The sequence below is a fragment of the Pseudopipra pipra genome, chromosome 7, assembly GCF_036250125.1.
Source record: "Pseudopipra pipra isolate bDixPip1 chromosome 7, bDixPip1.hap1, whole genome shotgun sequence".
NCBI classification, from domain to species: domain Eukaryota; kingdom Metazoa; phylum Chordata; class Aves; order Passeriformes; family Pipridae; genus Pseudopipra; species Pseudopipra pipra.
Window position 1 is genome coordinate 22,472,302 of NC_087555.1, and position 24,339 is coordinate 22,496,640.

The following is a 24,339-nucleotide window of genomic DNA, read 5'->3' on the forward strand; positions in this document are numbered from 1 at the left end:
CGTGGAATCTAAGCACCTAGGAATAATCTTCAGCAACACAGTAAAAAATCAATGTATTACTGTCACTGTTATTAAACTATCATTTTGTATTTTTCATATGTACTAGATTTTTCTATTGATCATTCAATGTACTTCATTAAAAATAATACATAGCAGGCAACACTGAGGTAACACCAACCAACCTTGACTTTCTTATATACTAACAGTTGTCTAAACTTAAATTTCAGGTTGTGATGTGCACAATCACCGTTTAAGGCACACATACATGAATGAAGTCTATTTAGTAATATTTACCAAAATTTATTCCTGAAACAGGACTACAAAAGTTAGAGAAATAATGGGAAGGAAAAACGGGAAAGAGATGTCTGATTGTTATTTTCCAAGTTTAAAGTATTTCAGGTAACCTTAGAAGAAAAATAGGAAATAAACGCTTAAATATATTTTAAAAATTAACTAAAGTGTGACATTAGGTGGTATAACTGACCTGCATGGCTAACTCTCAAACAGAAACCCCCTTAGAGTATAACTCATCCCCTCACATTATAAGCTTGACATCAAGTCTCCACCATGCCAATTCCTATCTCCAAACAGACTCCACACCTAAATGGACTTGCTCAACTGCAGCTCCCCTTACTAACACAAGGACAAGGTATTTCTCAGTTGTTCCATTTGCAGGATTCAGACAAATGTGACACTGCCTTTCCTGGAAAATTTTAATCACAGGATTGGGATACAAAACTGATACAGCTTTTGTTAGAATACTTTTAATTGCGTTAAATGTGGATACAAACCATATGGGTATGATATCTTGCACGTATTTTAATGACTCTGCATGCCTGCATAAAATCTTTAATAAAGAGAATTTAAACCAGTGAACTCATTATGCCATCAGGAGAGAAACAGATGAATTTTAAATCACTGCAGGCTCCTATATACATTTTTGTTTCATTTAAGCAGCCTGGAGAAAAGAGGGAAGCTATTATAAAAGTGAGCAAGTTTTTACAATACCTCAAGACTCCCTCATGTTGCTTAATGCCTGTTTTACATTTTCAATTCAATGCACCAAATTGAATATTTTTTATCACTTGATCATTGCTGCATTACTTGAGAACATTTGAGAGTTCCAAATTTCCACTAGAAATTAACAAATTGTTTTTCACAAGTTGACTAAAAACATAACCCTTGAATCACTAGAGTTCTTTGTTCAATTTAGTTTACTCTTTTTTCAATTATTTGTATCATACCAGATGATCTTCTTTAATTCAGTTACTTTAAAATTTGCTTAGCTCAAAATATTAGTCTAACCTTTCCCTTTAGGATTTATTCTCTCCTTATATCAATTGGTATCGGGGGATGTATATTCCATATTAGATATTCCAAAACAACATGAGGTTTCATCACTAAAACAACCGCTATGAATTAAGCAAAGCTATTTTCAAAGCTTTTCTTCTCCATAAGATTACCAACAAACATTAGTATTTATAATTTTCTGTACATTCAGTCCTCATTTTTCAAGGATTCCTGTCCATATTTTTTCCATAAATAACTGACTAGTTAATAGACAATCCAAATTTCCTTACCAGATAATGTGATTCTGCCCCCCTACTCAGCCCTGTTGTAACATAACTGGAGAGCTGTGTGCAGTTCTGGATTCCCTTCTTACATGAATAACACTGACATACCAGAGCAAGCCCAATAAACGGCCACAAAGGTCACAGAAGGAGAGGCTGAGAGTGCTGGGACTGTTCTAGCCTAGAAAAGAGAAGGCTCAGAAGTGTCTTAACAGAACATACAAATTACTTCACTGGGGACAATGTAGAGAAGGCTTAGCCAGATTTTTCTTAGTGGTTCTCAGTGACAGGGCAAGACCAAATGGGCACAAATTAAAATATGAGAAGTATCACTTAAACATAAGAAAAAACTTGGTCCCCTCAATAATAAGGGAATAGCTGTATTTCCCCACCTTATCATCAGTCACATCTTGTAACCTCTTGCTAGTATATACATTGCTCAAATGATTCAGGAAAGCGGTTTTAGGGTCACACTGAAATCAGTATGGCACAATGAAAAGCAGGATGTAGTTTACTCTGTGGTTTATATTGATTCTACTAATGAAGCAACCTATTAGAATTTACCAGAATTATGGTTCAGCTTCTACTTAAAGATATTCTAATGACAGCAAAGCCACTGACCACAACAGTGTAACAGCACTCATGTTAATGGGTTTTTTTAATTAATAATATTTTTTGAAAAGTTAAGTAAAGCAAAATAAATATGGCTCGCAAGGAAACAAAAAACAACATGAACAAGTCAATTTATTTATAAGGTTCATTACAGGCTGGGGGGGTGAGAAGAGAATGATGCGAGGGGAGAGACAGAGAATGAGCCACAGCTGAGATTGTTTCTTCTCTTAAAAAGGGTACTCTAAGTAATACATAGTCATTCTCTTTCACTGCATTAATACCCTCAACTTCCCTACTACTTCCTCTCACGTAGTTCCACCTCCACAGGAATTGATTGGGACTAATTGTGACTCTTCTAAATTTTTTTAACAGATTACTGTGGCATTATTGCTGTGATTTGTTCATATTATCATACTGCATCTTGGAAAAACTTCTTTAAATAATCTTCATTCAGAATGACTGCATGGTGATATTCTTGGAACACCAAATAGAGTGGAACATTCTTGGAATTATGTATTTTGTGACCATGCAGTTAGTTGTGACCATGTAGTTTGGTCATGATCTCCCATTTCTCCTAGTGTTGCCATTTCCTTAAAAACTGGCACTGTAACTGGCACTATAACCTACCAAAAAAGGTCAGTAGTGTGGAATCAGAATGGCAATCAGTAACAAGTAAAAGCACTACCCAACTGTGTATGTGCATGAGTGTGAGCACTCGTGTTTAGAATTGGTAAATGACACGAGTATTTGGCTTCTTGCCCAACTTGTTAGTTAGCACTGTTCCTAAAACAGTGTTTCTGTATAAGATCTTTATCACAGAGTCCTGTAAATAGCAATGTTTAAAGATAGCGAAACACATACTCATGGATGTGTATTTGTTGTGCTCAGTCAAGGGAAAAAAATTCTTTAGTTAGGGAGATCCTTCCTTACACAGCATTCTTTAAATACTGACAGTAGCAATCAACTTGAAGAGGGATGATACAGTTTTAAAGAAGGCACAAAAAAGTCTTCCTGTTAAGTTGATACTAACACACTGCCACTGCATTCAATGGCTCCAAACTTGTGCAATATGTCCAAGTATCTGTGAGTATATTTTAAACATGTCTTTTTTTAGGGGTGGGAGGTGAGAGTTAAACAAGCAAAATAGTTCGTAGTTTTACATTTTCAGGTCACTTCAGTCCAATTCCCTGCTCTCATGTGTCCATCTTGCTGCAATTTCTTTTCTTACAAAAGAACTTCACTCCCTTAATACATTCTTTTGGGGTAGTCCATCCAAATGAACAAGGGCTTATAATGGGACTATGTTCTTTGAACGAAAAAACACGTTCAAACTCACTTGCGATAGTAACAGTGTTGTTTCAAAATAGAATGACCTAAACACAAATCTCCTCAAGCAAGCATTTTTCATCAATTCATTTTCCTCTGTAGATACAGTTTCTATCATCAACAGCCTGCAATGGATGTCTACTACACTACTGGAGATTATTATCAATGATACATTTCAAAGCCATCCACAGAATGCAGTTTGCAGAACTAAAATAAGCTGTTAAACAGAGTCCAGGATAAGCACAACCTACTGCTGTAGCTTCCTGATGCAAAATTCCACAGAGATCTAATCATTTTAAATAAACAAAGAGGGAACAACTTCAAAATACAGCTAAGTCAAGATTTTAAATTGAATAAGGAAAACAAGCTGGGGGGAGGGTTGGTCCTTTTAAAAGGTCCAGAAATACCCTGCAAAGCACCAAAATACCATGAAACCAATACTTTCTGGAATTTAATTCCAATGCCAAGAAACAGAATGTACTCACTGTGACTAATACATTAAAATACTGAAAATAAATTCTAAGAGATTAAAAGGATCTTGTAGCAAGTCAAAGGTATAGTTAAATCATTCCAAACTTAATCAAGCTTAAGAGCAGGGCAGTCTTTACCCATTATTAATAAGAACGTAAGATGGATAAAGTAGACTGGGAAACTGTAAATTATGGCCAGTACAAGTAATACAACATTTTTTACAAATATTTTTCCAATTAAAATTAAAAGCTATTTTTACTGGAGAAATTTGCTGCACATTCTTGATTTACATCTCCTGTGGTCTCCCACACTCATATGGTTCCAGCAAAATGTTATTAAATGGGGGTAAAACCGGAATATAGTTCTAAATGCAAAATCAAATCCATGATTACATGTTTATATTTCTAGGTGGATATATGAAAATATTTTCAAAGCTTGATCTCTAATCCTGTGCTTTGGGGTTAGAAAATATTGCTCACCCCTGCCAATCTGCTGTCCAGTTACATGTGAAAATTGTTGTTCCACAAGGGTAAAGCAAGTGACAGAAAAATTGCACACTACTTCCAGGCTTCAGCTGAGCTTTTAAAACACATGGCCAAACATGTTGCCATGGAAATGTTCTGCAAATACATGTAGAATTTCTTAAGATGGAGCTGAATATCTTTTTTTAAAATAAATTCTCCTACAATTTCAAATAGAATTGTTCTATGATGTATTCCCTTGAATACATCATACTATCTAATATCCCTTGAATACATCCACTATCTAATGTTTATAACACCTAAAGTGGTAACAGTATCTCCAGATCCATTTTGTGTTCTATACATGAAATTAGGCCACTACCTTCCTATGTGAAATACCCATATACGTGTTTTCTTTTATGTACTCTGACTTTCCTATCCATCAGCACTATACATTAGCAGATCCACAAGTATCAGCCTTGCAATGAAGTTGGCAACAGTTAAAAACAAAAAGGATGAGACATGCTTCAGTAAAATGAATTCAGGTTTAAACAACATTCTAAATTTTTAAGTTATTAATCTTCTCTTTTACAACCCTTTAGTATTAGTATGCGTCACTGAGTGTAATAATTAAAAAGAGGAGAGTTATCTTGCCGAAGTTGCACTGCTATGTTCAGTGAGCTATTTTTAAAACTGATTTGAAATGAAGCAAAAAGAAAAAATCTACTGCTGCAAAATGAAGCAAGATCTGTGCCTGCAGAATAGCTCAGTCCTGTTACACAATGTGATACGTTGTTTTAAATAACCTGCTACTGTAGGTAAACACTTGCCTTATACTGCATTTCATATGACAAACAAACACATTCACAATAGCTTTTGTGTGCCATGTAAAGATAAAGCAAAATCAAAATGGAATACAATCTTGTCATTTTACTTTACAGCAAAGGTATAACCCTTTAACATGAATCAGTTAAAAGAAAACATATTCAGAATAAAAACAGGTTGAAAATGTATATGGTATAAATTTACATTGTTCAAATAGGAATTAACAACACATTAGAATTCCAAGATATACATTGCTCTGCTTATGTAAACAGTCTACCCTATAAATCCTGCAGCAAATCCAACATGAAGCAATTACACAGACAAAGAGATTGCAAATGACCTAAAACTGTAAAACAAAGCCTGTGTTAGAAATATTAGTATAAACTATGAGGTCATACCTGATGGCTTAGGGACTGTAATGTCTCACCGGTTCCAAGCTGCATGACCTTTCTATTTCCAGAGACCCCCAAAAATTGCATTTCCTGTCTTACAAAAGTACATCACAGACCCGTCTATCTTTCAAAATCTTCTGGGCTAGTGAAGAAAGCATTAACAGCCATTCTGTCCATCAGTAAGTGCTGGAGTCATTACCCTCAAGATATCAGATCTTAAATATAGTTTCCTCCGTGCGATTACAGACATCCAGTAGTCAAGGAGGCTGACACAGCTATATCACTGATGCTGCTAATGCCATCTGAAAACAGTAAGCTTACTGCTTAAAGCAATCCTGCATCATCCAAACAGAACAAGCCACATCCTTCAACTCCTCACTTGCGTTTTTTATAAAACCTAGCACTGCCATTATAGATTTAGTTTTTGTCTGTGGTCAGCTAAAGGAGAAATTAGATATTATGCAACCAGCTTTGCATTAACAAAAGAAAAACGGCAGATGAAGTGACATATCGAGGTTATCAAATTTTGCTTGCATGACCACTCCTCAGCAAGCACTGTCACCATTCAGAAGAAGTATCACAATCTGATTCAAAGGAAAATCAACAGAAATAAATTATAAACAATTCACAGGCAGCAAGGTATTTTAATACCTCTGCAGTACTGAAACAGCTATTTTATGCAGCTTCATGAATCCTAGTCCCTATTAAATTAAAAACATAGCTTGCCTAAGTATTTTTAGTGTTTATTTTCAATAAATTGCATGATCACTGCATTGTTTCCATTACTCCCTGCTAGCAGCCAGAAAACAGCATGACTTGAAAACGTGCCAGTATTATGACAGCAAAAATGTGGTTTGATATCAAACAAAACAATCATGCATGGATTTCTTCTGATATGAGAGACCTTTCAAGCTAACAAATGTACAGTGTAGTCCTTAATAATATTTAAATTAAGACTAAAAATTAAAAACTGAAATTTTTATTAAAACATATATGATAAAAGTGAAAATTATTGTTATAAATCATTACTTGTATTTACCATTGCTAATATTATGGCAAAAAACTTATGCAAACAAAACAATCACTTCACAGAACTAAAATGAAACAGTGTCACCAAACTGGTAAAAGTCATCATTTAGTAATTCCTCCAAATTCCAGACCCACAGAAAATTTACTTGTGTTCACACAGTGAAAAAGTAATGTTGAAATCCATATCCTTAAATACACAGGAACTTTCCCTCAACACATATTGAAATACCTTGCTACCAATTGAATTTTACTGATAGGTAAAACCTGGAGGAAAAAACTCTTCCCTAATTTAACTTCAGCTTGCTCCAAGTGTTATTCAAATGAATTTGGATATCCCTCTTTACTTAGAAACATACACAGAAGCTGAAAGCAGAAGGAAATTATTCTAAATTAATTCACCCAGATCCTATCCTGTTAGTTTAAAATTATTATTATTACACACTTGCAGTAACTGTCCCTTTGTGTAACTGAAGAGTTAATCAAATTTAGCTTATAGTCATTCACATTATGGCACTGGCAAAAGCAAACTGGTCTCATCCATGAATACCACATATTTCCCTTTAGGAGGACACACTACCTGCTAATAGATTTTAACTGAGTTCACTTTATACAGTGTGTAGCTGCTTCAACATAAGGATGTTACATCTACAGAGAAAGGGAACTCTGTCAGCCACACATTGGTACAGAGTTTCCAGCAAATGTCTGGTAGCAGAGCTAGTCAGAGAAATCTAGGAGGCTTTAAAGTGCAGCAGAGAACTAGATCAGGCCTGATTTGATGCTGCTTTTTATATTTTCCACGAGATTTAATCCTGATGTCCAACAACCTGACACTGTCTTTTTACTGCTGCTGACAGTGGCAGTCAGGGAGCCACTTTCGAACATTTTGAATGTTCTTGAAAGCTGCCACTTTTGAACTAGTTCCTGATTAACTCATTAATTCACTTTCAACCTAGAAACTATAACTAAATCTACGGGCACAAATATAAATACATATGCACAAGGAGACAAAAGGCCCTTCAAAAATCAAAGAAGAGAGCTGCAGCAGTAAATGAAGGAGAAAATAGCATTCCCCACATCAGTATGAAATACGAGTATCTACAAAGGTAATATTTTTACTTCTGAAGGTAATTTACAAAAGTAATAATAATACAGCAGCCCTAAATACTAAGTTACTTACTCCTGTGCAAATATTCAGTTTTGCAATACATTCTGATCAGTAGCTACTTACGAGGGAAGTAAGGGAATACAACCTCGTATCTCTAAGCTGCTGGCAACCACTTCCAAGTCCCCCAAAGCCACCAAGTTAGGATATGAAAGCCAATAAGATGGTAAGAAGTGATATATCAGAAACGTATGTTGCCAAGCCACCTTTCATAAACACCATGTAGGCTCTCCCTGTACAAATCTTATGCTACATGATGACCTCAAAGAGTGAAAAACACAAAGCTAGGAGCTATAACCACAGCTGTCAGAAACATCACTTAAGAATTTCTGCTCACAAAGAGTACCTCATCTTTCCTCCAGCTGGACATTTGAAGAATTCAAGAACTAGCAAAACACAAGGCAGAAGACTATTGTCCTGAGTTAGGTTAAGATCTCAGTACAAATTGTAAATGCACTCAGAAATATACTATTATTTCTTCATGCATATTATCCCAGCTAGGAATACTTTCACTGAAGTTATTCCATGTTTTTCCTCATGTCAATACAATTACTATTTTGCAGAAGTGAAAACTTCAACATTTCTTTAGCAATGTTAAAAGAGACAGAGTATAAATACAGTACCATTTTTATAAAGTATAGATATTTATTCTGAGATGTTAAAGGAAAAATCTAGCAACCCATTCCCTTTACAGTATCAACAAGTATAACTTTATGCCATATAAAAGCATTGCTCCCTACAGTTTGCTTTTATTTAATTTTTATTCACAGGAAAAAAAGGAAGAATAAAAAAAGATAAAAGCAAATTCAGAGTTCCTGTGAATTATGCAAGGTGAAATAATGGTCACTTTGAATCTATCACAAATCAGCTTCATATCAAATAGAACTGACCTAAGCAGTGAGGGAGCAAACACCTGAAGCTCTGTCACCCATGTTTGCTAGTACTAATGACCAGGAAAGAGAACATTTGAGATTAGTGCAAGGTATTATGGACTGTAAAAGTAAGGTGACATTATGTAGTGCTGTACCAAAAGAGACGGAAGAATACTAATGCATATTCCTCAGCAGCATTCTGGGAGATTAATTTTACCATATATGTTTTTATAAATGACCAGAGCATAAGTAGTATAAATTATACTCAAAAAATCAGTCCGGGTTGTTCAAAAATTTCTGATATTGGAAAGCACTGCTATTATATGAGGAATGGAACACTATCAGGAAGACATGGACTACATCTAGGATCACAAAAATAAAACTGAGGTAAAATTTAATAGTGCAAAATGACAATATGTGAACTCATAGATTATTAAGTTTCTTCTGACAATTGAGAGGTCAGCAGTTAAAAAATACAGTGAACGAAACTGTGGGGACAAAGCTGATCAAAAAGTACTTATGAGCTACCAACCTGAAGTCCCTATGGAAACAAAATGAAATTTTAAAATTATTAGGTAATATGTTCCTAGTACACAGACATCAACATTAATGCAATCATAAACACTATTAAAATCGTATTGTTCTTGATTCTGATCATCTATTGTCTAAAATAGGAATTGAAACTGGAAGAGAAGAAGAATTCTACAATGATCAGGGAAATTTTGAGAAGAAACTGAAAATATTACCTTTCTTAAGCTTAATAAACAAAAGACTAAGGGAGATCTGTGTAGGTGTGTCAAGAAAGAAGTGCCAAGGAAAAAGGAAAAAGAAAAATACCCAAGTAAAAATTTGGAACAAGCACAAATCCATACTAAGTCATTGTTAATTTGGGGAGGGGGGTGTTAACCATCAGGGGGGTTGAAGGCCTGCAAGAGCAGGAAATCAAAATCAAAACCCAAAAGTGTATCTTGCACTCCTCTATTTCTACAAGAGATGAAAACAGTGACAAATGAAGAAAAATGCAAAATCTTAGGGTACAGCAGAATTGGTACCAAGAATAGGACCTAAGGAAAATCAGCAGATTGCCATGTGGCTCAAAAATGATTAGAAATTGGTTTAGAAACCTGAATTAAAAAAAAAGTAAACAGAAAAAAAGATTTGATAACAATTGTTTTTTCCTGTATTGAAGACACCAAATTTTTGTCTTGATACATAGAATGATATTGACAATATAAAAGGCTCAGCAATTTATCTTAATCAAAATAACTCAATAATTCTAAGTTTTAGCTGATTGCTCAGCTCAACACAGATTAAAAAATATCTTTGTACTTGAGTGGAGTAAGCTGAAAAGTAATTAATGGTAGCTCATTCTCCTTTAATCCTGATGACAGGACTATATCTATTACCTTTCCTTAGTCAACATATGTGTCTCTTATTCAATTCTCCATTATATTACTGTTTTGGTTGGGTTTTGGTTTGGTTTTAGTTTTGGGTTTTTTTGTTAAAAAGTGTAAATATCCTTTAGGCAAAAAGGAAAGTCATTAGGAAACCGAAGTTTAAATTTATTAATTCGGTTAAAACTTGTTATATTTTATGGACCTACTGTGTTCTCTCAGATGAGATACTGTTCTCCTGGGATTATATCAGCAGGCATTATGTAAGTCTAATCAGTTCATCTGTGGATAACCATGACTGTGGTTAAAGGAAACTCAAAACATTTATAAAACAAAACAGGAAGCAGGCAGAGGCAGACCTGAAAGACAGATGCATAGTCAAAATTTGCAAATTAACTGCTTTGTTCCAATCCTGCCTAGCAGATAATGCAGCTGTATCAAAACCTGCCTTTCCAAACACCCCATTGGTAGTGTTGCTGTATCCTAACTTTAAAATTCAAGCCTGTATCTCAGGCCAGTCCCTGATGATTCAGATCACTACACTAAATATTACTGACAAATTAGAACAAATTTATAATAAACAGTTTGAAAACAAGATTTCTCTCCAGTATTTCACCTTCAAAAACTATTTTAAAATGTCTGGCATCCCATTTCCCAGAAGATAATGTAAGAGAAGGTTGACATCTCCTTTCTCTCAGACTGCTGAGGAGCAATCCTATACTTACAATGTATATAACAGATGGTTGCTCACACTTGTTCTTGGAAAAGTACAGAAAATAAAGAGTACAAAAGCTCCTCAAAGCTTGCAATTGTGCATTTATTTTCTTAGCAAAATTATATTTACATAAATCACGTATTCCAGAAAAGTATTTGTAAAATCAGATTGAAATGGTAAATTTTAAATGTGCATCTATAAAGTTAATAGGTTCTATTTAAAATAACCATGTGTCTTTTTCTGACTTAAAGAAAAGCAAAGCTGTTCACCTTTTTAAGCACCTCAACAGTGCAGTAACTTGTGGGTAGCCTGGGAAAACCTTTCTAATTTTATTAACTGACTAAGGACACGGCTGACTAAGGGCTTAACTTGCAGCCACAGAAATTTATTTTCCTGATAACAAAGAGATCATTTAATCAAAAAGGCTGGAACCCATTAGCAAAGCAAGTTCTAACAGCTTTTCCACAGAAGGAGCAGCAGGACAGGTGATGTTGCTCTAGGTGTCTCCCAAATATTACACAACACTGAAGCTGCAGCCTAGTTATATATTGCATAGCTCATACCTTCCTTTCTTTGATCTTTGTTCATCTCTTCCTTGTCCCTGAAGAGGAAGAAAAACCCCTTTTTCTTAAGAAAAATTTGTCAGCTCACTAATTCTAGCTTCTTATATGCCTCAGAATAGATCTAACTTTATTCTAAATATTTTGCATTAAAAAAGTTCTCTTTCAAAGAAGAGAAATGTTAAATTTTGACATATAATTACCATTATCCTCTCTGCTAGCAGAAAATGATGGCAAAACGCCAACTTGCTTGTCTGCTACAGATAAGACATTTCCAAGCTTCCATCCTTCCCTTCAGAGAAAACAGAAGGGGAAGACCAGCCAGGAGAAAGCCTACCCTGTCAGCTGATCCTCTAAGAAATAAAATTAATATTCTCCTAGCAGAAATCATTTTCCTCTGAGCCTGAGGTAAATGATATGCCTTACCATATGTTACGATGGTCCTTTCAAGAATGACAAATTTGATGAATTTTTCCTGGATGGTCTTTCTCTCATCCAATCTCTTCTCATCACCTCCAGCTTCTGCTGCAGGCAAACTCTCAAGAGGCATAAATCAGCATAGCATCACCAAATTATATAACTTCTATCCACTGGGGATTTAGCCCCTTCTATTTCAGCCTTAGCAAGAAGAAGTGCCTGTGCATTCTTCAATAATCTTTTTGATCTGTGTAGAGCTTTGGAGAATTACCCTGACACACTGCTGAGCTTCGACACCATAGTGAGCAGAGAATCCAGACATTTTTCTTAAACAAAGAACTCTATAAAGGTTTTGTCCAATTACAACATATACAGAACTAGCTCTAAATCAGAAAAAACTCTGCTTCAGTTCAAACGGGGAAAAAAGGCACAAAGGTTCAGGCAAGTTTCTTCACTGTATATAAAAATACTGGCATACTTTGAATACAAACTCAGCTATGCACTCCTCATTAGTTCATCTATACTTCTAGACAATCAAAATGTCTGAATACCTTTGAAAAACCACAGATATTAGATTATTTGTACATCATTTGTACATCATGGTCCTTTGAAAGTTTTAATTTATCAATAAAATATAGACACAAATACAGACATTTTAAAAATCTATCTACCAATACATACACTTCAAATTTTCTCATCTGCTGTAAAATATGCTGATTCTAAACAAGAATGACAATAAATAAATATCAATTTTAGACAATATTTGTCAGTCAAAATTTTCCAGGCTGTTTTAACTGTTTATTTCAGCGATGTAAAACAAGAGAATTTGTAAGCTTAAATATTAGAGCACAAACATAAAACTGCTCCTATGCAAAATACCCTTTAGAGTCTTAGAAGACAGTAATGTGGGATGAGAATTGCAAAAGTTGGGAGGCAAAGTCACTGCTTTGAAGAGAGGTAATGGGAGAAAAGAGCTATTACTAGAGTATAATCCAGGATTAGGTTAGTCTTGACAAAAAACATATGACAGGAAGAATGCAAGACAGTAAGAAGTGCTTTATAAATGCAATTTATCACATCAGTATGTAATATATCAGACAGATTACTATCTAATTTTATCACCCCTACAGCTACAAAAATAAATAATAAATATAATCATTGAGTAGTTTATTCCAAAATCAATTTCAAAACGTGAGCCCTGAAACAAACATTTGCTTTCTTTCAAAGTTAATGAAACAGTCCACATGGAAAGCAAACAGGTTAAGATTAGCTGCACCAGCTCTATCTTGCCATCTTTTCTCTGGAAGGGGACACAGAAAAGGTTTTCAAGCAGAACACACTTCACTAATAGCTAAACTTCTTATTTATGACTGTGCAAGGTGAGGCATCCATAGCCTAAACAAGCACTAGGCTGGGGGCAGCCCTCCTCAGGCTTATGTAGAAAAAATAAAGAAGGGAGAAGAAAGAAAAGCCCCCTCTAAACTAGGAGCAGGCCACAAAGCTGATGTTGGGATATTCTGGATTAAATTATAAAACCAGAGATTCAAACTAGACAATTTCATAGATATTTACAGATAAAATTGGGGGGAAAGGTATCATTTCCCAGAATAATTCAAAATGCTTTGAAAATCTAATTGCCTGCATACTTTTTTAAATATTTAAAACAGAATTTTGCATTCAATAATGCAAGGACATAGATAAAAATGTTAAGATCTCAAGAAAGAAATAGCCAATGATTCCTTCAAAGACAGAAAACTGGGACAAAATGCTCATTGGAACATACAGAGTCTCCCATAGGAGCTTCAAAAGTCAGATGCTGCCTGCTTTTATATTTAAACTGCCTTTTAGCTACTTACTTCAGTAGAAGACACTTGCAAAAGAGTAAAGGTGTAAAGGACAATGAAAGATAAAAGAACACTGAAATGAAGAGAATTTAACACTTAGACACATTCCTGGGGACTTTCCTGGTTTTGAAGTTGTTGGTGTTGATGGTTTTATACATGCTTCTATTATAATGATAAGCAACAGTTAAAACAAAACAAAAAGGTCCACTCTTGTGAATACTAGTTTTATTAAACACTGTTTCCCGCTTTAAGTAAAGAGCACGTTGCAATCAATCAGTCATGGCTGGGCTTCGCGAACGAAGATTTGGGAAGGCTCTATCCACATTTGCTACAGGCACGTTGGTGGCTTATGAGGCCAATAAGGCCAATACGTGACAGACATATCCGATTGCAGCACGTTGCAAACACCGCAGTGAAATTACAATGTGTGGAGTGCAATAGCAGGTCTTCTGGATTAGCCCCATTGTAAAGACTCTCTACCCTTAAATAAAAATATTGACTGTTGTGTTGTGTAACTGTGAAGTTGGGGGGTTGGGTTTTTTTCCCCCTAAAGTGCAGAGATCTTTATTTCCATGATTCTTCATAGGCATTTGCTCTTAGGTGTATATACATACACCACACATACAGATGTGAGGAAAGCGTATCACTTGTCATCCTAAACTATTGCCTGAACTTGGACTGCCTAACAAAATAGAACTATCGTCTGACAGTCTAAAACCTAAATGATCAGAACTATCATGGGTAAATATACCCAGGCTAATAAACCTCTCCATTCGTACTAAAAGTCAGCAGCAGCTAATTTCACCTTTTTCCTCTCCTTACAACAGTGAGAAATACAGTGCTGGGAGCACCTCCCCAGAGAGTAACGATGGCAGACACAAGGTTCCCGAATTAGACAATTTCTTCCCTGCTCTCATCTCCCTCCAGTGACCATCAGTGGAACCACCACACATCCACCACCAGCACAGGCCTTCTTCAGGTCTTCCTGCTCTCTTAAAGACTTACTGGTTTTGAAGTTGGTGAGAAAAAAAAACCAGATGAGTCTAGAAGCAAATCCAAGGCTAGGTAAGAAAAAAAGAAAAGACGTCAATCTGAATCTGCAAGCAAGCAGTCATTCCATTCCCTCATAATCTCCTCTGCTCAAAACCCTTTTTTAAAATTCCTCTTAGGTTAGAGCTGTGAGCTATTTCCACACAAATTTCAGAGAAAAGGGTTACTATAAAGTAACAGCATTCTCATTACAAAACAGTTGTCTAGCAATCTCATGATACTCCTCAGAGGGTGTATGGCTTCAGCCTGTGCTACCTCCAATGCTTTGAAAGACATCACCATACATTCTTGAACTAAAACCTGATCGCTCAGTTCTCTGATCAGACTCAGGAACTCAATGAAGGTCTGTAGAACCACTGAAGTTGTATTGATAAAAAGAAATTACATCAATCCGTCAGAGAAATTCATTAATAAGTGAATGCTCTCACTATCCAGAAAAATGTTTCCAAATTTGATACAAAACAGTTATGCTACTTTCTCTTTGTTAGAAGAAAATATTAAGATTCAATACCATAGCATTCACAAAGTACATGTTAAAAACTGACTTTGAACTATGTCACCAGTATAACAATCTTATATGAGACATGGTGCTACCTTTGCTATCTGGCCATTTCAAAACTCAGATGGATAAAATGCTGTAAATCTCCTGCACGAAGTAATCTTTTGTTATCAATGCCCTAAAAAAAATCTACTTAGTGCCACACTTCATGGCTTCTTTAGCAGTACCATGTCGTACACTGAAGTCTCAAATATCACATAACTTAATACCTCATATGAATATGAGATCACATCCTTCCAACTCAGCATATTCTGTTAACACCATCAACCCAGAAAACTTTTAAAGTTATTCTGGTACTTGGATTGGCTTAAGGTGAAAAGTTTTTTAGGTAAAAATAATAAATGCCGCTTTCTATAAAAAAACTTTTAGCAAACTAATGCAAATTGTAACTGCTGGCTGTTTGCAAGTTTGTAATGAGATAACACCACGAAGACATTAGTCACAGTAGCACTGAATATTGTAATTATTAAGCTTGTTTTAAGTTATTTGAATTCTAACAGATGATCTCCAAGTTTTGGATTCACTTCTACTTTTATTATGTAAAAACAAAAGGTAATGTTTTTACATAATAATGTTAAAGAACACATTCATTAATTTGAAGAATTTTCAGATAAATTATTAAAAGTTAGGGTTTTCAGAAGTGAAGCAGAAGAAATAAAAACCATGAAAACTTGAGCTAGTTTTAAATAACTGAAATTACAATCTCATTAAGTCCACGTAAGGAATATTTTTATATTATTTTTATTAGTTCCCCCACAATCTATTTTTCAGCAAATTTTCAAAATGTCCTTAACCACAAATTCCACCTCAGATATAATCCAAGAACACCTGTGTTATTTCAATAGTCTGATTATTCTCAAATTCGTATATAGTACTTATCTTTTATAGTACTACCATTATACAAAATGATTCTTCATTGAGTCACCAACTCAATTTTTGTCTTTTAGGATGAGTTCTACATTTTAACATGTTGTGTTGTGTGCAAACTCAAAGGAGAATAGTATGCAAAGGGAGAAACATGAAAAGAATCATTCAAATGTGGCACCAGACACACACTACTAATAAAAGTTTTGAATATTTCAACTACCTACAGTATTTTCCAATTGCTGCCCAGAGACAATGTAAATCTCAAATGCAGCCTTCTCTCTACTCTAAAAAAAAATAAACTTACTTTGAAAAAAAAACATACAGCAGTCAGCACCCACTTGGTAGCAAGGTGACCAGAGACTTCTATCTATTATTTCATAAATTCTTCCCAATATTAAAGTTGTTATTCATACAACTCATACAAAAGCCAGTTTACCATAAATCATTTTAAATATCACAGCTATAATATGAATCCCTATAAATAACTCACTCAAGAAATTACTTAGCAACAAAAGATTACAAAATTCACTTGATAGTAAGAGAAGTATTTAAAATAAATGCAATAGAAATAATTTATGCTAATGTAAAAGACAGTACTGAGCATTATAAGCCAAGAAAAGCAGTTCAGACCATATCATAAAAAGAAAATTCTCATAAATGTTTCATTTCTTTTAAATTACCTTCTTACCTCACCTAGCCTCCAGCAGTCAATAGACCACAGGCTTATAGATAGTCTATTCTAACTTCAGAAACAACTTTCTCACTTGCCAAGGAAGACAGAAAAGTGACTAGGGAAACCAAATCAGAGCTTGAATTTAAGGTAGTATTGTATCTGGGCCTGTTGCCTCTTTCTCACCTTGAAAACCAAAAAAATGCGTTCCGCTATCAGGAAAAACAGAATTACTTTACCTCAAAGAAATTAATTCTCTATTCAAACAGATGCTCCATATACTCACTCTATTACTTCTCCCAAGAACACAATGCCTAAAAACACACTGTAGGTAAAAATCTGAATTTCTAATTCCCAGCACCTTCATAATCCATTTCAAGAAAAATGCTTTGCTCTCCCTCCCTTACGCTCTCAAGCCCCTCTACCAACATGACATTCCTAAGTCTAAGCCTATTTTCCAGGTCATCAGTATGACCTTGTGCAAAGCATTACAGCCAGTGGGGTTTATAGCTAGATGGCATTATACCCACATGGAAACTTATACTTTCTATCATTTTTGTATCAGTGAGGTAAGCAAATACTTAGGTTCTTCTAAAAAGAAGCTTTTGGCAATTTCAATCTTATCTTCGTGTGTCTTAATCATAGAGGACAGTTTGGAGAATTGGACTCTCCCAGACAGAGCACAAGGCAATGCCAAAGGCTGACCACCAGACCCTCAGATGCTCAAGAAGCTAAAAATTCTCATATGCTACCAAAGCACAACAGGCCATGCTAGTCACAGAAAACACTTTGACATTACAAGAGAAAGACTTATTTCCAGCTCAAACTCTTTAGAAAAGTTTCATAATTTTTCTGGTACATAATTTAATTTCTCATAACCCAAGACATACTGAAGTTAGGGCAGCTATCACAAGTATTAAAATAGTAGGTTATTTGTAAAATTAATTTTTCAAGCAGCTTAAAAATTAGTATTCAACAGTTATCTTACATTTTAGTAGCTCAAGTGCAAAGTTTTTCTTAAGAAATACATGTACTGCACTTTATACTAATTATCATCATAAACATTAGCAGTAGTAGTAATATTAAGAACTTTTGATTTGAACCAGTGCTACCAGCAAAGCAATGAAAGGAGGTGAAAGGCACAAAAAGCAGAAGTCAGAGCCAAGGATTTCTTTTGCTTTGTTCTAGCAGGGAACCCTGGACAGGCTCAGGGACACCTGGCATTAGCAAGGTCCTGATTTCTGTTCAGGTTCATCCTTTCTTTTATCCCCAGGCAGAACCCTCATAGGAGGCTCCTCCTGCTCCTCTCCCAGCAGACTGCTCCTGACCCCCCCCATTCAGCACCATCCCTCTACCCAGTCTGTCAAGCTAGTCTGTATACTAAAATAATAAATACAGACTGTATTAATTATTCATACAGTCCAATCTGACACTTTATATTGAATGTCACGGTTAGCCTGAAGGTAGAAAATGTTGTTTTACATAACATTCATTAAATGTAGTGAACTAAAGTATGTTAATTGGGTAATAGACAAAAAGAACTTAGTATTTGGTAGAGACTGGTCACTGTTAATACAGTGTGTATTGTATTGCGTTAATACCTTGGCTGTAATTTTATGCTTAATGAGCAAAAGAAAAAGCTGATTATTCAGAAAGCAGAAAAAAAAAAATCACATGTGTTACGTGTTGGAAAAATAGCCTCAGGTGACAGAAGAAATACATACCAAAGGAACCTGAACTCTAACAAAGAAAGTATCATTTCAAAACCCTGAAACAACATGCTGTCACTGGAAATTTTACATATTCAGATTCTAGGAAGCAATACTTAATTGTTGATGTCAATAAAATGGCAAAAATATGATTTTATTTGCACAAGTTATCTGTTCTCCCTATACTATGTAAACATTTATCCTAGTTTTTTTTATATTTCCATTTACTTTATGGCAATTCAGATTAAGGCCTTCATATCAAATAATTTAATTAGGAAAAAAAATTAAAAGTAAGAATTTATTAATTAAACTCCTACTCACACCAGGCAAATGTTGGTGGGAAATACATGTGCATATGTCTGGCACTGGAAATAAAGCCCATGCAATTAAAACATACTCTGGCCTTATGTTAAAACAGTTTTTTTCTCATTCCATATCTTATCTCCCCACTTTCCACCTGACTTGAAAAGGCTCGACCAAAACTAGGAAGCATTTTGATGCACGCTATCAGGAAAAAAAAAAAAAATCCAGTTAGCATACTCAGTAAAACAAAGGCCTTTACTGTCTTCAGAAGACAACTGGAATAATGACAGTAACAAAGAGAACAGATGACGATCATAAACTACTCAGGATAAAAGCAAAATACTTAATTTCTTTCTTAAGATCAGCAGCATACATTTTGGGTATCATTACTCAAGTCATTAAAAAGTGAATCCTAGTATAAAAGACTAAGCAAGAAAAATTAAGAAAAGGAACCTCCTACTCACAATGTAATTTAGATAGAATTTAGATAAATTCAAAGCAAGTCTTAAGCTTAAACAAAAAACACACCACACACAAACTTACAAACAGAAGCAAACCTTCCAGAAAGATTAGCAGCCACCTGGCCTAGAAGCTGCGCTGTTTGGGTTTTTTTAATATTAAAGTTTCATTAAGGGCTAAAACTCTGCTGTGAGACACCTCAGTCTCCACAGAACCAAAGAACTCGATGCCTCACCAGCACCTAACACCAGTCAGGGCCTGAGCTCAGGTGCTGCTCTCACCTCACATCTGTCTGCTCAGCTTTCTCTGTTGTTCTCTGAAAAACACATGTCCAACGCCAGCTAAAACACAGAGATGGCCACTGCTTTGTTTTCTAGCAATAGTGTAACACCATACACCCTTGTTTGTTCCACTGTAATATGGGAGATATAGGTCTGCTCCTCCTCTCCACCTGAAAGAATTCAGGCACTGTCTTCCCACGCCTCTCAAAAATAGCCCTGTTGGGAAGGCAAGCGAGAGTTGCTTCACAGTTGCAACACTCTTCAGGGACAACAGAAAACAGAAAGCAAAAGGAGTTGAACCCATGTCTCATGTCCAGCATAATTACATTAATCACTGAACCACTGACACACTGGCCACCATTTCCCCAGAGAGAAAGTCAGGGAGATGTGGTAGCAGGTCAACACCCAGGCATCTTGTCGAGGCACCTAACCCAGACTCTCATACTGAGCACCAAGTTCAGGAGCCTCCACTTGAAAATGAGAACGAATGAAAATAAGGCCAAACCCTTCATAAATGCCCAGGAAACTTAGAAGCTTTAGTCCTGTCAAACGTCAGACACCTGGGTGATTTCAGGTGAGCTTGTGCAAATGGCAGAGTACAGCATCAGCTCCCAGCTCAGAAGGAGCATGTATGTCCTAGACAGATGTAGCCAGCAGAAGCACAGTACTATGCTGTTGTGGCAAAGCTGCCTCCAGCTCTGGATTTATTTTATCCAAAAATGGTCAAAAACATGTGAACTAAATTTGCGAATGTTGCCATAGTGCAGAAAATTTTTCCACATCGAGATGGCAGCCGTGCTTCAGGCCAGGCCTTAAGGGAACTGCTGGAACCAGCTCAAACTCACAGTGAGCCACAAGATTCACAAACATCATTATCCCTAATGCTCACCGCTTAACTCTAAGCTCATTAAAAACAACTTCTGAGCACTCAGTTGCAAGGTCTTTCACCTCTACCTAGTTATGACCCCTGTGAGAAAATTTGGTCTCAAGTAAAGTTCCTTCAGGAACAAACAATGCCACTGCCCAGCACTAACAAATACCTACTTAGAGGGGATAACACACTAAGTACGCAGGGCAGACCATATTAACACAAGTTGCAACCAAATTCACAAGAACCACAACCATTGTGTAAAGTTTCTTACCCTAAAAATTAACTGAGGTGCCTAAAGAAATAGCTTTTTTTTTGGATATGGTTTGTCCTCCAGAAGAATTCACAGCATTGGAACCACAAAGCTTTTGTCAGGAGAAACTTGCAACATTTCCTGCAACACATGAATGGCATCAAACGCAATTAACTCCTCTAGCAAGAGTTCATGTATCTCTACTAGCTGAGTATTTCCCTTAGCACATGCACCCTTTCTAGTCCTCCTTCTCTGTGCTTCACATAGTTACCTACAAAGAATTTATTATAAGTGAGTGCAATTATGCATAGCATATAGTTATTTCTAAACAAGGATGTCGATTTAATGAAGCCCCGTAGATTTACAAAAGGCAAGGAGTCTGTCATCATCACATCACATAGAGTTCTCTCTGTAATAAGTTAAATAGATGAAAGAACAATGCTAGTCCTGCTTTTGAGAGATGTAACATCACCCTTCCTAGGGTGTTAGGAGCTCAGGCACTTAGACAATAAGCATCACAATACGTCTTAAAAAAATTAAAAACATAGCAAATAATCTTTTAGGGAACGGATGAATCATTCCCAATTTCATTTCTGTTCATGTTTTACCAATACCTGTGCTTTGACAGCTAACTGCTTTCCAACTGTCCTAAGAGCATTTTACAAAACTGAATCATTTAGATTGTACACCAGGATTTAATTTCTTAAAATGCATCTTTTGAGTTTGACTTGAAGAGCCTAACCAGGTAAAGAGAGGTGTATTCAAATGTTACCAAAAGATTCATGAAATCCATACAATAAAGTGGTCAACAAATTTGTTCATTTAAAAAAGAAGAGATGAAGAACATAAATTTTAAATGGTTTAAGAAGATAACAAGGTACCATTTAAACTGTGGGTTGAGGAGAATGATTTAGGATGGTTTAGGCATACATAATTCAAAGAACATGAATAAGTTTTCCATTGTAAAATTCCAGTGAAACTTCAGCAAGATCTTTCAAACAACAGGATTATTAAAGTCTGTAGAACTCAACAATTTAAAAGAAATTAAAACCCCAGCTTTCCAGACACCCAGAAGTGCTAGACTGAAAAAATATAAGGTAAGAGCTGACTCTTTCCTAGTACAATTGCTAGAAATAATAAAGAAATTCTTTGTATTTTCACTACGTAAATATCTTTACTAATCTTCTCCAGTTCTCAGTAATGGCTCACAGCTGAATTAGCTTTTAATTGTAAAGGGTAAGAACATTTCTGGCCTAAAGGAATCAGGTACAGAGACTTAATCAAATAATCAAGCAGACAGTTCTTTGTTCCTTCCTTAGCAGCAGATTAACACATAAGGAGAGAAAAATCTTCTTGATAGGTGACATGACTTAGAAAACCAACCTAATCTTGACAGCAAGACAAGAAAATGAAAATTGTAAAGAATTGCTGCAAGGATTTATATGAGGTTTTACAACTTCAGGAAGAAAATTAAATTTGGAAGTATTTTTGAAAGAACATAAATAACATTTAAAAATAAAGGGATAAAGTTACATATTCAAGAGATTTTTCAGATGGCAATAGAACCCAATGATCATCAAAATTACTTAGGCAACATTAGAGAAACCTCCATCTTCATATTTAATCATCTAAATTTTATACTGGGGTGCTGGGAAATACGCCCAAAGCTGTTACTAGTGTATCAGAACTATTACTGCTGTGATTCTTCGACCAAAAAATTATTACAACTGTGATATTTATAACACAGAGACTAAATATAAGTAAGCCTCCAAGCAAAAATACATTATTCAGATGATAAATGACTTTCACTACATTTTTTGTCATTTATTCTAATAACAGTTGCCCTATTTTCAGAAACTTTATATCATTCAGCCTTAACAAGTCTTTTCCAGAGGGAGAAAAAGACTATTAAATCCATTTTTCAATCATAACTAGTTGGAGAAAATTCTATCTCCTTAAGTGAACACAATCATGTTCAGTATGTGAAGATTTTTTTCCTTGAAAGTCTTAGCATTTCTGCTAGGAAAATGACCATATTTTCCCTATGTAAATGATAATGTTTCATTCCTATTTTGAAACAACAGTCAATAAACTGGTATCAAATTATGAACAGCAAGAAAAAAAACAGTTAAAAAGATAAACTTATGAACACGTTAAGCATGGAAAAAGTGTATACTGATAACTTGGAAATTCTGCCCTTTCCATTTCAAAATTTGACTAGAGTCAAAGTATTAAATTTCCTCCATCCAGGTAGGCTACTGTAATTTAATGCAATTGGTGATGCATGGGTGCGACATCCCTTTTTGCCAGCCATCTCTGGTTATCCTCATTTAGGCCATCCTGAGCATGCCCAGCCCATGATCCAGTTCTTCAAAATATTTACAGTCCACTCTAAGTGAAGACTGTGAACCTTATGAAATCAAGTACATGTACAATGAAGATGGAACGGTTGTCTATGAACAGCATGAAGGCTTCACTGTGCTAACCTAATGCAAGGTACAAAGTATTTGAGAAAGGAGTATAAAAATAATTGTGGCTAGAGAGAAATCTAGTGCTAGAATGAAGTCTATAGTAGATCAGCCAAATTATGCACTATTATGAGATTCTGCAGAGTGCTCTTGTTTAACTAGACTCTCTATTCAAAAAGTATACACCATATTCCCTCACGTAATAAAAACCTGCCCACAAGAAAATACCAAAAAACTGTTAAAACTATTTGAAACAAAAAGGAAAAAAACCACAACACGTAACAAATCTTACAGATTGATAAATATATATATAAAGCACTCGATCATGCTGTAAGACTTCAGTGAAAAAAGATTCCACCAAATACATCATAGGAATTGAATGAAGTTCCATGAATTAAAAATAAACTAATAAGTAAATTAAAAAGAAAAGAATCTCAATCTTCATGTAATCTATTATGCAACTTTTTCAATACAGTATGCAACAGCATGAAACCTCTGCAATGCAACAGTAATCCCCATCTTCTGCATGGTACTTGATAGGTCCACTAGGAGGTCCAGCTGCAATTCACTGGGGTGGATGAGTCATTCACCTTGGAATTGGGAGATTCTTTAAGGGAATACTGTGATATAAAAAAAAAAAAAGAGTCCCTTTATTTTTTTTCCTGTTTGTTCTATAATTCCCCAAAATAAGGTATTTTGGAAACTAGTACAAATTATAGCAGCAATTCAGATATTATATTTCAGCATATGACCTGAAAATTCCATACACTCCGTAAAGAATCAGAATTATGAAATACAGATGCTAATTACCTATAATTTAAAGTGTATCATATTAGTCTGTTCATGCTATAGTGATCCAGAAGATGTTCTCAAGCCATAAATGGACCACGGAGAGTACAATCCTATTTTAGTCTATGTTCATCTTTAAGATACAAAGAAGTAAATGAGGGAGCAATCTTTTTTTTTTCCTCCCCAAAAGAAAACCAGTATCAGAAAGTATCCCATTAGAGGGATCACAAAGAAAACAGAGTTTGAGAACAGCCTCATCATTGCTGAAGGGGATGAAAGCTAAAAGGTACCTAGAGAAATAAACAACTTTAAGCATTCGACTAACCAAATGTACAGCAGACTTTGCCACCGGCATCTCGCCTGCGTAGTTCTCTCTCTCCAGGTTCTGCCCTTTTGTACCATGCCCTAAGCA

The 24,339-nt window shown here is 35.4% G+C and overlaps 1 protein-coding gene across 12 annotated transcripts in view; it reads right to left on the minus strand.

Moving 5' to 3' along the window:
• Positions 1-24,339, minus strand: part of SLC4A10 (solute carrier family 4 member 10) — a 152,918-nt gene that overhangs the window by 112,473 nt on the left and 16,106 nt on the right. For 7 of the 12 annotated variants that reach the window (XR_010431981.1, XM_064661061.1, XM_064661054.1 and 4 more), the window contains exon 1: positions 5,665-5,867. The exons of 2 other annotated variants lie outside the window; for them this stretch is intronic. Coding sequence is in view for 7 of the 10 variants with exons in the window: in XM_064661061.1 (XP_064517131.1) it covers positions 5,665-5,745 (81 nt within the window). In the remaining 3 variants the exon portion in view is untranslated. Of the gene's footprint in view, positions 1-5,664; positions 6,120-24,339 lie in introns of those variants that run through there. 3 more of the 12 variants (XM_064661062.1, XM_064661064.1, XM_064661063.1) reach the window with 3 other exon arrangements.